We start from the raw sequence: 15,065 nt of genomic DNA on the forward strand, positions 1-15,065 counted from the left end.
TTGTTGCTCAGGGGCATTGTCCTCTTGTTTCTCAGTCGGATTGCCTTGCATGATCTCGTGGTAATCAATAAAGTACTGACTACCGTCGTCGATTATATTTCGAGTGGCATCTTTCATATAATCAGGATCATCATGAGGACGGTCAGCCATTTCTATGTCTGCAACCATACATATAAATATTCTATATAAGATAAGAAATACACTAGAATAATATACTAAAAACAATACTAGAATAATAGTACAAACAATAATATATAAAACACTACTAGAATAACAGTACAAACAATAATATATACAAAACACTACTTGAATAAATTTGGTGGGTAAACACTACTAGAATATATATTAAAGACTTATATACTACTACTAGTACTACTACAAATGAAAGTGTTGTAGTGCTATAAAAATAATACTAGAATCTTTTATGCCAAGTAATACACTAGAATAATATACTAAAAACAATACTAGAATAATAGTACAAATAATAATATATACAAAACACTACTAGAATAAATTTGGTGGGTAAACACTACTAGAATATATATTAGAGACTTATATATACTACTAGTAGTACTACTACAAATGAAAGTGTTGAAGTGCTCTAAAAATAATACTAGAATCTTTTAAGCCAAGTAATACACTAGAATAATATACTAAAAAACAATAATAGAATAATAGTACAAACAATAATATATACAAAACACAACTAGAATAAATTTGGTGGGTAAACACTACTAGAATATATATTAGAGACTTATATATACTACTAGTAGTACTACTACAAATGAAAGTGTTGGAGTGCTCTAAAAATAATACTAGAATCTTTTAAACCAAGTAATACGCTAGAATAATATACTAAAAACAATACTAGAATAATAGTACAAACAATAATATATACAAAACACTAGAAAAAAAAAGATACAAAAATAATACAAGAATAATATTAATATACTAAAAACTATTACAATAGAATAATATATTTTTTAGTGTATAATATATATATATATACACACAATTCAGTGTGGTTTAGTGTAAATATATAATAACATTTAATTAATATACATATATTTATTTATTTTTTTTAGATATATGCATGCATGGCGGTTGTGGAGGGTATATACGTGTGAGATCGATGTGTTCTCGGTGTAGAGATGGCCGAAGTTAGCCGCGCCTGCGGCGGCGCTGGCGGCGGAGGCGGTGGCGACGCTGGAGACGGCGGGGGGGCGCTGGAGACGGCGGCGGTGGCGCTGGAGACGAGTCGCGCGCGGTAAACGAACGGCCAGCAGCGCAGGAAACTTCTCTGCTCGATGAAGACGAAGAGTGCTTCAGATCTAGGGCGCCTGTGCGCTTATATAGGGGCGGACCCTTTAGCACCGGTTCCAGCCACGGACCGATGCTAAATGGTCCTGCGCGCGCTAGGGCGAGCTCCTGAAATTTTAGGACCCTTTAGCACCGGTTCCCACTATGGGCCGGTGCTAAAAGCCCTATTTTTTAGTTTAGGGTATTTCAATTGTTTATATATACAGTTTATATTATAAATTGTATGGTAAATTAAATATTTTGCATAATATTTTTTAAACAGTGACAAATATTGTAATTTTTTTAATGTACACTTGAAAATTTTTAACCTTAAATATCTTATTGTATTTTTATAATTTGCAATGATTTTGTAAGAAATGTTTAGTATTTTGTTAATGCAAAAATATATTATTCCAATAAATTTACAAAAACTATATCCAATCAACTGAAAATTTATTTTCACATCATATTGATGTAAAACTTTTTATTTTTATTATTTATTACTCAGAATGCTAGTAGGGTATTGTTTTCATCAAATAAAAAATCTATTTATCATATAAAAATATATATCTTGATGAACACACCCTTTGACCGAACCCTAGATTGTCCCAAATGGAAAAGTCATGAATACAAAGTTTCCTACACTCATCAAGTTCTACATTTTGTCTAATGGTCAACTTTTCATTTGGAAAAGTTTGAACCTCTGAATTTTGAATTTTCAGAGAATTCATAGCCACGCAGCGGTTTCGGAACCCTAGATGGTCTCGAATGGAAAAGTCATGAATACTAATATTGTTCCACTCATCAAAATCTACATTTCATATATAGACCATTTTTGCATTTGACAAAGTTTTGGGAATGTGTAGTTGAAAATCCACAATTGACACATATAGTTTCATATAGTTTGTGTGAGTTTCAAGAATTGGTGGGTATTGTTAACTTAAACTTTCTCAAATGGAAAAGTTGTGTATATAAAAAGTTTAGATCTTGATGATATCTAACAACTTGGTATTCAAAATTTTTTCATTTGAAGTCATCAAATGGGTCATTTGATCAAGTTTGACCAAAGTCAAAGCATTGGTTTTTACAAAAACACCCTTTGGCCGAACCCAAGATGGTCCCAAATGGAAAAGTCATGAATACAAAGTTTGATACACTCATCAAAATTCACAATTCTCAAATATAGTTTCATACAATTCTCAGAATTCGTACATTTTACAACACATACTATTAAACATGACTTTATGTTAAGCCGACACAACAGTGAACTTCTTCTTGACGTATGACCCTTGGTTATAATCCTGCCGTAACCATGGAGTATCCTCATTGTTTAACAGAATGCTTGGGTCTTTGTTGACTATGAAGGGCGGAATTCGATCATCCCTTTTGTAATCGCCTGACATGTCTGACTTGTCCTCAATTCCGATAATGTTTCTTTTTCCAGAAAGGACAATGTGGCGCTTTGGCTCATTGATGATTGAGTGGTCATCATTTTTTTCTCTCTTTGGTTTTGTAGACATATCTTTGACATAGAACACCTGACTCACGTCTGCAGCAAGGACAAATGGTTCGTCTTTGAACCCACTATTGTTAAGGTCCACGGTTGTCATCCCATACTCCTTGTCGACTGTTACCCCACCTCCGGTCATCTTCACCCATTGGCACCGGAACAAAGGAACTTTAAAATTAGCTGCATAGACTAGTTCCCATATGTCTTCTATGCGTCTATAGTATATTTGTCTGTTCCCATTTGGATCCGTGGCATCCACGCGTACACCACTATTTTGGTTGGTGCTCCTTTTATCTTGGCCAACTGTGTAAAATGTGTTACCATTTATCTCGTACCCTTTGTACGTGAGGACATGCCATGATGGTTGCCTGGCCAACAAATAAAGCTGCCCATCAATGTTTTCATCACCTTGACATTTTTTGCGCAACCAATCGCCAAAAGTTTCCATGTGCTGACGCATTATCCAAGCTTCATTCTTCCCGGGCCACTGGGACCATAGGAAATCTTTGTGTACCTCAACATATGGTTCCACCAATGAGGAGTTCTGGAGAACTGTGTAGTGTGTTTTATTGAAGTAATCGTCTCCCGTACCAATATATGTTTTCTTCCCAAGTGTTCCCTTTCTGCTGAGTCTGCCCTCGTGTCGAGATTCAGGAATGCCAATTGGGTCAAGGTCTAGAATAAAGTCAACATAGAACTCTATGACCTCCTCTGTTCCGTAGCCCTTAGCAATGCTTCCTTCTGGCCGGGAACGACTATGGATATATTTCTTTAGGACACCCATGAATCTCTCGAAGGGGAACATGTTGTGTAGGAACACAGGACCGAGAATACGAATCTCTTTGACCAGATGAACTAGGAGGTGTGTCATGATATCGAAGAAGGATGGAGGGAACACCAACTCAAAGCTGACGAGACATTGAATGACATCATTCTGTAGAGTAGCTAGTTGTTCTAGATTGATTGCCTTCTGAGAAATTGCATTGAGGAATGCACATAGCTTTACGGTGGCTAGACGTACGTGTGGAGGTAAAATTCCTCTTAAAACGACCGGCAGCAATTGCGTCATTAGAACGTGACAGTCATGGGACTTCAAGTTCAGGAATTTCTTCTCTGGCACATTAATTATTCTCTTGATATTGGAGGAGAATCCAGATGGGACCTTGATGCTGCTAAGACATTCAAACATGCTTTCCTTCTCTTCTTTGCTCAGAGTGTAACTAGCAGGGCTTAAGTAATGACGTCCATCATCTGTCTTTTTTGGATGCATGTTGTCTCGTTCTTTCATGCGCTGCAAGTCTTGTCGTGCTTCAAGTGAATCCTTAGACTTCCCGTAGACACCCATGAATCCGAGCAAGTTCACACAAAGATTCTTTGTCAGATGCATCACGTCGATCGCGTTGCGGACCTCTAGGACATTCCAGTAAGGTAGCTCCCAAAATACGGATTTCTTCTTCCACATGGGTACGTGTCCCTTAGCATCCTTGGGAATAGGTTCGCTGCCTCATCCCTTTCCAAATACCACTTTTATATCCTTGACCATTTCGAGTACATCATCTCCGGTTTGATTGAGAGGTTTGGTCCGGTGGTCTGCCTTGCCTTTAAAATGCTTGCCTTTCTTTCGTACTGGGTGGTTCACAGGAAGAAACCGACGGTGGCCAAGGTACACGACCTTTTGACATTTTTTCAAAAATATACAGTCAAGGTCTTCATAACAATGTGTGCATGCATTATATCCCTTGTTTGACTGGCCTGAAAGATTACTCAGTTGCTTCGGTCCTTGGATAAGCACCGGCATCATAATAAACTTCCGCTTCATGCATAGCCATGGAGGAAGGTTGTAGATACATAGAGTAACTGGCCAAGTGTTGTGACTACTGCTCTGCTCACCGAAAGGATTCATACCATCTGTACTTAAGGCGAACCGCAAGTTTCTAGCATCATCTACAAAATCTGGGAATTCTCTGTCTATCGCTCTCCACTGGGATCCATCGGCAGGGTGTCTCAGCATATTGTCTATCTTACGGTCTTCTTTATGCCACCGCAACAACTTTGCATTGTCCTTATTTCTGAATAGACGTTTTAATCGTGGTATTATAGGAGCATACCACATAATCTTGGCAGAAATTTTCTTCCTATGACGTTCTTCACCCTCAACATCGCCAGGATCATCTCGTCTAATCTTATACCGTGGTGCCTTACATACTGGACATGCATCCAAATTCTCGTATTCCTCCCCACGGTAGAGGATACAGTCATTAGGACATGCGTGTATCTTCTGGATTTCTAATCCCAAAGGGCAAACAACCTGTTTTGCTTCATACGTAGTGGTGGGCAATTCGTTGCCTTTTGGAAGCATCTTTTTTATGATCTTCAATAACTGCCCAAATGCATCGTCAGATATACCATTCTTTGCCTTCCATTGCAGCAATTCCAGTGTGGTACCCAGCTTTTTTTGCCCCTCTTCAGCGTGGGATATAGCGATTTCCTATGGTCCTCTAGCATGCGCTCGAACTTGGCTTTCTCTTTATCACTTTCACATTCTCTTTGTGCATCACGGATGGCATCACCAAAAGCATCATCGCCCCGATCATCTTCTGTCGCTATCTCTTCTTCATTATCTCCCCCCATTGCAACATCATTGAAGCCACCGTACTGAGCAATAATATTGGCATGGTCCAATTCTTCTTCTTCTTCACCTTCATCCATTATAATCCCGCTTTCTCCATGTTTGGTCCAACAAATATAGTTTGGTACGAAACCAGACTTTAATAAGTGTGAATGAAGAGTTCTTGAGTTAGAATATTCCGTCAAATTCTTGCACACGGCACATGGACAGCACATGAAACCGTCCCTCTTATTTGTCTCGGCCACACTTAAGAAAAAGTGCACGCCATTAATGAACTCTTCGGAGCGCCGATCGGCATTATACATCCAATTGCATGTTACCATCTGCATTAAATATAACATATATATTATGAAAACCATGCACACATATAGTTTCTCATCTTATTGCACAACATGTCTAAGATACATAGTTGATTAATTTAGGAAAGCTTGGCTACAACAAATACAATCGCAACTAGCACTAAAAAACCAAAACTAAAATGCACTTAAGCAACATAATTAGTTCGCGTCCGATCCCAACTATAATAGATAGATCATTCGCTTGATCAACATCATTGAACTCCTTTCGTCGGCTCACTGCCTCACCACCTTCAGCCTCAACCACTTGTGCAAAAGATTTCTTAATGTGTTCAATGTATTCTTCCTCCCAGTACCAACCTGTACATCCACTGGTACCGTCCCACTGAAATTAAAAGAGAGAATCAAAAGTTTAATTAATATTATTTAAAAAATATGCACATATATAAGCAAATGTCTGGAAATAACTCACATTACGATCCGGACACTTGTAGAATATACGACCCTTGTTTACTCCCTCTTTCGACACTTTGTACTCCATCAAAATCTTCTGCCCACACTTGCCACAAGTAATGAGTGGGAGTTCCGGACGGTATCGCTTTTGAACCCGTTGAGAGACCGAAGACCCGGTCATGGTTGCCATCTACTATCTATACTCAATTTTTAAACAATTATAAATTCCACATTTACTAGTAAACATGTATGATTAAAGAAGAACCTAATAATATCCTTTATTTGTCTAGTTACTTCAACAAATCTTCTAAATTATACAATGGACATTATGTAGTAATAAAAATAAATCAAGTGATATTAACAAACCATTTAATTTTGAACTATCGTACTTTCTAAGATCATAAAAAGATACTATAATTCATTCTTGCAAACTACATTAATACTAGGTCAACCATGAAATATGATATATATATATAGATATATATATATGGATACTAATTCATGTGAATGATTCAAAATAACAACGTGGATTTGAGCTAAAAATAATGGGAACATCACAAGCCAAAAACAACATGAAAAAGACAACAAAGACAAAAGTTAGTCACCTCCAAACACGAAGAAACGACGACGAAGTCGAAGAAGATCAACGATGGGCGTCGGAGATGAAGAACAAATGAGGAAGAAGAAGCTCCAAGAACAACAATGGTGAATGGTGCTCTCGGTTTCAAATGGGCAGAGAGGAGGAGGGATCCGGCCTATAAACCGGACCTTTAGAACCGGTTCAGGGACAAAACAGGTGCTAAAGGCTTTGCCTCGGCCCGTGGCGCTGGCCGGTTCTAAAGGGGACCCTTTAGCACCACGAACCGGTGCTAAAGGGTTCCTGCCCTGACAGCACCTGTCAGTAGCCATTGGGCAGGACCCTTTAGCACCGGTTCGTGTTACGAACCGGTGTTAAAGGGGTCTTTAACCCCGGGCCGCAAAAAGGCCGAGGTTTTTGGCCATTTTGGGCATCGACCAATGCCTCATTCTGTAGTAGTGGACATGTAGAGCTGGGAATTGGGCTGTTCTAGGACAGGTTATGGTACGGTCTTTTGGCACGATCTAAAGTACAGCACAACACGAAATATTTTGGGCCGTGTAAGCACAACACGAACACAAGGGCCATGTCGTGCCCAGAATGTCGGCATGGCGGGGCTACATAGCCCGGCCCGCATTTTGGGTCATGCTTGAGCTGGCACGACATAAAAATGGCACGCAGACATTTCGACAACTGTACAATGCAACTTTTTAGTATTTACTATAATAACTCTCATCTAATTCTTCAGTAGATTATAAAAATTACTAAAAATTTCATTAAACTAGTACACACAAGATATATATATTTGATATCACGAGCGAAAAAAATAAAACTTTTAAAGATATTTTGAGGGTCGTGCTTGGACCGGCACGCTCGGAGGGCGTGCCGGCGTGTCATGGACCGTGTTTGAGCCAAAGAAAAATTCACCGTGCCTTATCAACACGGTCCGATGTGCCTCTCGCGCCTAAGAGTAAGGTCAATAAGAGAGTCAAGTGCTTGGCTATAAGCCAAGTGATTAGAGCCAACTTATACAGTAAGAACACTTTTGCTTTCCTATTTCTCCTTACAATACTTGCTATTTGGACTCACCACTACCTATGTATTCGTGCCTAGCTTGGTGCTTGCATAAGAGCCAAACTATCATCTCTCTTATTTCTTTTTTCCTCTACATCAGTATTAGCTTGGTTATAAGTTTATTATTGTATCTGCTCTAATGCTCTAAAGAGAATAATCCGAAGCACTACAGCACGAGAGGGTCGGCCGTGCCAGCACGGCATGGCCCTAAGTCCCAGCTCTAGTGACACGTATGGTCTGCTTGGCCTCCCTGAGTGACTGACTAGTATGCTCTGCTGGCTGCTGCATGCATGCATTTGGGCTTTTGAAAAGATTTCTGATTTCGGTACTGTAGCATTTTCGTTTTTATTTAACAAATATTATTTAATTGTAAATTAATTAGGCTTAAAAGATTTATCTCGTGATTTACAGACAAACTACTTAATTAGTTTTTGTTTTCGTCTATATCTAATACTTTATGCATATGCCTCAAGATTTGATGTGACGGAAAATCTTGAAAAATTTTTAGTCTTTGCGGTGAACTAAACTAGGCCTTGGTGTTTGCCCCCGTGTACCGTACGTGTACACGATAGGTGGCACGCCGCACGCAAAGAACCACGCGTGCTTCTGGGCTCGATCTGTTTGCTATCCTCCAAAGTACACTTGAGTCCTTGACAGGAATGCAAAACAAAATAGAGGAATAGGAGAAAACACAGAAACAGAATGAAATAATAAGTAAAAAAAAGAACAGAATGAAATAACAAGTGAAGCCTCAAGAATTAATTCTATGACACGGGAATTGCAACTTTGAGATGTTTAGATTGCAGGAATATGCATGGAAAGATCGATCATCACGTCTCTAAACAACAAACAAATCAGTTACCAACCTTGCTAGCAATAGGCTAAAGTGATTTAGGAACTTAGTTTATTGTTTCCATCCAAGAGGTGGAGGAGTCTTGTACTACAGTACTACACTTCAGATACACCCCCTAACATTTTGCGTTGCGTCTAACAGACACTACACAACAAGAACACAGAAGCAGACCCACGCCACTGCATAGTACTACATACGGACGACATAGCTAGAGCATCAAATCTATCATCTTCGAGTGAAGATGTTACAATATTACAATATATCATACATACATCTGTAGATGTTCATAACAGTTTGTCTCATGTTGCAATACAACGAACCGGCGAGCAGTTCATCACATCACTCTACCGGCCGGCTTGCTGCTGTGTCGCAGGCAGAAGGAATTGAGCCTGTCAAGGCCGTCTTCGAGAGAAGACGGATCAATTGCAAAGGTGATCCGGAGCCAATCCTTGCATCCCACAACACGTCCTGACAACAATTTGTTTCCAACATGTTACATTACAGTACGTCTCAAACACAAAAAGGTGATCTCGATCTCAAGGTGGCTGCAAAAAATGTCTACTAAACATATTGATGAACTGATGTGTATTAGTTCTACAACTATAGTTTCAAAAGAATCATGTATGTATATGTTCAGGAGAACAATAAAGCACCTGGCAGAACAACAACTGATTCCTCCTTTGCCAGCCGGCAGCAGAAGTCCATGTCATCTTTGATGTCCTGCAGGCAGGACAGATCTAGCTTCACCTGTAGCAGGTCATGGCAATTTCACACCAGCCTGTTAGTGTTAGCGAATCACTCATGATGTGTTTTGCTTCTGCAACATGGAAGAGTACTATATATGTACTGAATCATCACACACCATTACAAACATGGATCCCATTGGTTTGCTTGGGCATGTGACTCCGTTGATGTCCTTCAACTTCTCCCAGCATAGATCTGCACTTTCTTTGAGAATTTTGATGGTTTGTTGGAAGAATTCCTCCTTGGAGTTCTCCAGGAGGTTCGGAACTGCTGCCTAAACAACAGAATTTTGTGATGTGATTTAAGTCGATGCAAACCATTAAATTTCCTACGCACAGTTTCAAGGCTTGCAAGAAACTGGCAATGCAGTTATAGTCACCTGAACAAATGTTGTAGGATCAGAGCAGATATAATGGTAGGTCCTGATGCTAGCGGCTACCTGAAAGAACAAAAAACATGTGTAAGCATTGTGCGACTGCATTTTGCGCTCTACTTTCATTTAATTCCAAAATCTGAAGAATAGCTTCACTATTAAATCAGGTATGTGCACATTCCGTTAAATGAAATATGAAAAAAAAAACTTCCCAATACTGACTATCACAAAACCGATGTTCAAGCATGAGAAGTAGTAAATTGAGAACCTTGGTTCTCTGAAATACACCATTAGGATCATTGGTAACAATCCATCCCAGCCGCCAACCGGGCACCAGCCATCTCTTTGATAATGACCCCAGTGTGAGCACTGGAGCCACAGCCCCAAACACACCCATCGGCACAAATTTCCTCTCTCCAAATGTCAAGTGTGCGTAAGCCTCATCTGCTATTACAAATATGCCAAGCTTCCGTGCTGTCTCGGCAACCTACAAAATCATGGACACAAATAGGCATTCAGACTATCCCCCAGAGCAGTCAACTAAGGCAGAACCGGAAGTAGCTTATATTAGAACTTGCCTTGGCCAGGTGCTCATAGGAGTACACATTGCCACATGGGTTTCCTGGGTTGATGAGGACAATGGCAACAGTATTCTTGTCAGCAAGAGCTTGGACGCAATCAGTGTCAACCTCCCAGTCTTTCTCAGGTAGAAGATCGAAGTACCGGGCTTCCATTCCGTTGAAAACAGCGCGCGCCTCATAAAACTTGTAGCCAGGTCTTGGGAGCAAGATATTGGCACCAGGACGAGCTAACACAGAGCAGATTATCTCAATTGCTTGAACACAGCCGTTTGTGAGGTAGACATCATCGAGTGACAATTCATATGGCAAATCACGGGATAAGTACTGCGCAATGGACCTGAAATTTGTGGTTTTAAACCACCATAAGATAACTATGTTTAAAGTTGTGAAGAACATAGATGTATAATGGAATCTGTAGTAATTGAAAACAAATTAGACTGTATTTTGTGCTGCAAGAAATAGCCATTAATGTCTGCTGGGTGAAAATTTCAGTCTCCAAGCTCTCTTAGGTATTGTGAGAAATTTAAGGTGCAGGATTCCAGTTATTGTTTCTTATGACCATGAACCCGTTACAGTCCTAGGACTGATGGGGATAACAAGAAAAAAACCATCGGGGAAACATGAAACAAAAATGTCATGACTGATCACAACCTAAGGAAGTGAATCTTATAGTAGGAACATGAACCAAGGTGGATAGCAATGCATTGTTGATATTAGTGGCTATCACAGCAAGTTGAAGAAGACAATATTGGCAGGCGTAAGGTTTATTGATTCCCAGGCAGAGCATATATATACACTGCGTTAACTAGAACTGGTTGTTAAAATCATGTTGACTTCAGAAATATGATGGGGAAATCAAAGGGCCTTTCCACACACCTGGGATAATCCAGATGCTAAAAAATCCGAAAAATCTGATATTAATATTCGTTTTAATGTCAATATGGATGTCTATATTTGTATCTCATTCAAGTATGAATACTACACAGATGTATTCAGATTCCGGATTCGTTTTTTATGACTTTCCTCTATCCGTTTTCATATCCATATTCAAAAAAAAGTAACATTTTCCGTACTTAAGAAGAACAAAGTGCTCGGTAATGCTGTTCGTAACTATGAAGAACATTATACATAGCTATAAATAACAATGTCCGTGTCCAATGTGAAATATATCTATGACTAATTAACAATTTAAATGATACTAATTTTAATATTACAAATGATATGCATGATTCATCAAACTATTTAAAAGCTATCCTTTTGATACAATGCCATTATATTAAAATGAAGTAAATAATGCTATCCGAATCCAAATCCAACCCTACCCACACAAGTCCAATCCACAAAATGTCCTTATTTTAGCATCTAGCAGTCCTATTTGCATCTAGAAAAAATAGAGATAGAAGGCCAAGAAGTCAGTCACCTCACCTCCGTGCTGGCTCAAGGCCGACGCAAGTGGAGTAGGAGTTGTACTCGCCGGACTGGAGCGCGCCGGCGACGGCGTCCACGGCCTCCGGCGACGTCCGGAAGCACGGGAACGCCGACGGGTCGCCGTGGCCCATCGGGATCACCGGCCGCCCGCCGCCGCCGCCGCCTGCGGCACCCATCTCGGCCTTGATCTTGGCTAGCACGCCGCGCACCGAGATCGACGCCAGGCCCAGGAGGGTCTCGTTCGGCACGAAGTTCCACGAGTCCGGGACAGCCGCCACCTCCCCATTGCTGGCCCTGGCGCTGTTCTCCATCGGGGAATGGCGATTGCTCAGGCGCCCGCGCGCAAGGTTTGGCTTTGTTGGCGGACTGGCCACTTCGAGCTAAGCAGAGTGTGGCGGAGGAAGAAGATGGGAAACAGAGGAACCAAGTTTTTTTTAAAAAAAAAAAAACAGAGGAACCAAGTTGGGGAGGAGGAAGAACCGAAGAAGAACACGTGAACAGAGTAACAAGATGGGGATTCAGAGATCTCTCTACAAATGGTTACGTGTCCTCTTCTTTTGTCCTTTTCTTTTCTTTATTTATTATTCAGGATATTCTCCTTATCCCCTAGGCCTTGTTTAGGTCTTGTTTAGTTTCCAAATTTTTCAAGATTTTCCGTCACATCGAATCTTGCGGCACATGCATGAAGCATTAAATATAGACGAAAACAAAAACTAATTACGTAGTTTACCTATAAATCGCGAGACGAATCTTTTGATCCTAGTTAGTCTATGATTGGATAATATTTGCCACAAACAAACGAAAGTGCTACAGTAGCTAAATCCAAAATTTTTCCCAAACTAAACAAGGCCTAGTTCATCCCGAAAACCAAAATCTTTTCAAGATTCTCCGTCACATCAAATCTTGGAGCACATGCATGAAGCATTAGATATAGACGAAAATAAAAACTAATTACACAGTTTGCCTGTAAATCACGAGATGAATCTTTTGAGCCTAGTTAGTCCATGATTGGATAATATTTGTCAAATAAAAACGAAAATGCTACAGTGCCGAAATCCGAATTTTTTTCGGAACTAAACAAGGTCTTATCTTACATTGCTATTCAGAACCCCAATCCATATTCCAAGGGGCTGTTTGCCAGGTCCACCTGGATCAGCTCAACCAATAAAATAAGGTCTTGTTTAGTTCACTCTAAAAACCAAAAAGTTCTCAAGATTCCCCGTCACATCGAATCTTGTGGCACATGCATGAAAAATTAAATATAGACGAAAACAAAAACTAATTACACAGTTTAGCTGTAAATCACGAGACAAATCTTTTGATCCTAGTTAGTCCATAATTGGATAATATTTGTCACAAACAAACGAAAGTACTACAGTACCGAAAACTTTTCACTTTTCGAAACTAAACAAGGCCTAATAATAATTTTTTTTCATATAAACTTGGATTAAGACAAATTTTATTTTAAAATTGTAGCATTTGACATGATCTACATCTTTGTAGTTAGCGAGTAGACGCTAGACCAACCGGCTAGCTAGACTGCGTCACATCCTTGCAACCTACTCCCTCCGGCCAGCTTTCTTAGGGCCTGTTTAGATTGGGAATGAAAATTTTTTGGGTGTCACATCGGATGTGTCGGAAGGATGTCGGGAGGGGTTTTTAGAAACTAATAAAAAAACAAATTACATAGCTCGTCAGAAAACTGCAAGACAAATTTATTAAGCATAATTAATCTGTCATTAGCATATGTGGGTTACTGTAGCACTTAAGGCTAATCATGGAGTAACTAGGCTTAAAAGATTCGTCTCGCGATTCTTAACTAAACTGTGTAATTAGTTTATTTTTTTATCTACATTTAATGTTCTATGCATGTGTCCAAAGATTCGATGAGATGGATGAAAAAATTTTGGATAGGGAACTATTTCGTCATTTTTCAGTTAGAGCAGGTACAATAATGGGCTTATAGCCAAGCTAATGCTGATGTGGAGGAGAGAAGAGAGGAGAGAGATGATAGCTTGGCTCTTAGTTAAGCACCAAGCTGGGCACGGATGCATAGGTAGTAATGGGCCCAAAAAGCAAATGTTGTGAGAAGAAAGAAAAAAGAGAATGTGTTTTAGAGACAAGTAGGAGACAACTTATTATATAACTTGGCTCTAATTATTTGGCTTATAGCCAAGCACTTGGCTCTATTAGGCCAGTCTCAATGCATGTTTCATGAGAGTGTCATGCACATTAAATATGGCGCCACATAAGCAAAATTGCTGACTTGGCAGAGTCATTAAATGAAGGAGTTTCATCAGATGAGAGAGGAGTTTCATCCCCATGAAACTCTTGTGGCTCGGTTACCTAGTTTATAGTTTTAGTAGCTGTGTCATGAAACTATACATTGGGACTAGCCTTATTGACCTTGCTCTTAGGCAGCTATCTTGGGCGCCGGTAGCAGGAACGAGGCAACGATGCTTTGGAAATCCTACTGCATTCAATATGGGTGCCGTTGGGCGTGCATGCTGGCCGAGAATCGAAGAGTTTTCATGCATGTATAGGTCCTTTAAGTATAAATTTGCGGCACCAGTGCTTATCACTTCGTATTCCCCTGCATGGCTTCATGCATGAATTAAATGAAAGAGTATCCGACTCTATAGCAGCCGTATTGAGCCAACATCATTTAATCTCCTCCTTGGTATGTGAGATTTGCTTGTGTACACCTAAGAAAGCTGTCCGGAGGGAGTAGGTTCAAGGGCCATAGGGTGTGTTTCGCCGGGCGGACGCGAAAAAAATCTCCTTGCTCCATTCAATGCATAGGTTTAAAGCTAGTTCAAACTTAAGGCCTGTTTAGATTGAGAACGAAAATTTTTTAGATGTCACATTGGATGTGTCGGAAGGATGTCGGGAGGGGTTTTTAGAAACTAATAAAAAACAAATTACATAGCTCGTCAGGAAACTGCAAGACAAATTTATTAAGCATAATTAATCTGTAATTAGCATATGTGGGTTACTGTAGCACTTAAGGCTAATCATGGAGTAACTAGGTTTAAAAGATTCGTCTCGCGATTCTTAACTAAACTGTATAATTACTTTATTTTTTTATCTACATTTAATGTTCCATGCATGTGTCCAAAGATTCGATGAGATGGATGAAAAAATTTTGGGTAGGGAAAGTTCTGAAAAAATTTCGGATTTCGCTACTGTAGCATTTTCGTTTTTATTTGACAAATATTGTCCAATCATGAACTAACTAGGATCAAAAG

General features: G+C 39.7%; 1 protein-coding gene across 1 annotated transcript; it reads right to left on the reverse strand.

Annotated features, from left to right (window-relative positions):
* Positions 8,617-12,347, reverse strand: LOC110435496 (probable aminotransferase TAT2). Its single transcript, XM_021461096.1, has 7 exons — positions 11,815-12,347; positions 10,387-10,726; positions 10,077-10,295; positions 9,815-9,874; positions 9,554-9,709; positions 9,345-9,438; positions 8,617-9,159 (listed from the first exon to the last, which is right to left on the reverse strand). Exons 1-7 carry the CDS (start codon positions 12,126-12,128, stop codon positions 9,026-9,028), a joined length of 1,317 nt encoding a protein of 438 aa, XP_021316771.1. The 5' UTR covers positions 12,129-12,347; the 3' UTR covers positions 8,617-9,025.

This window comes from Sorghum bicolor, chromosome 5, assembly GCF_000003195.3.
Source record: "Sorghum bicolor cultivar BTx623 chromosome 5, Sorghum_bicolor_NCBIv3, whole genome shotgun sequence".
Taxonomy (NCBI): Eukaryota; Viridiplantae; Streptophyta; class Magnoliopsida; order Poales; family Poaceae; genus Sorghum; species Sorghum bicolor.

Excerpts from the sequence above, each read along its gene's own strand:
- LOC110435496 (XM_021461096.1), bottom strand. The coding sequence starts at position 12,128 with ATGGAGAACAGCGCCAGGGCCAGCAATGGGGAGGTGGCGGCTGTCCCG. Across the intron at positions 10,727-11,814 it reads GGCCTTGAGCCAGCACGGAG|GTCCATTGCGCAGTACTTAT; the intron begins GTGAGGTGACTG and ends CACAAATTTCAG. Across the intron at positions 9,710-9,814 it reads ATCCTACAACATTTGTTCAG|GCAGCAGTTCCGAACCTCCT; the intron begins GTGACTATAACT and ends TCTGTTGTTTAG.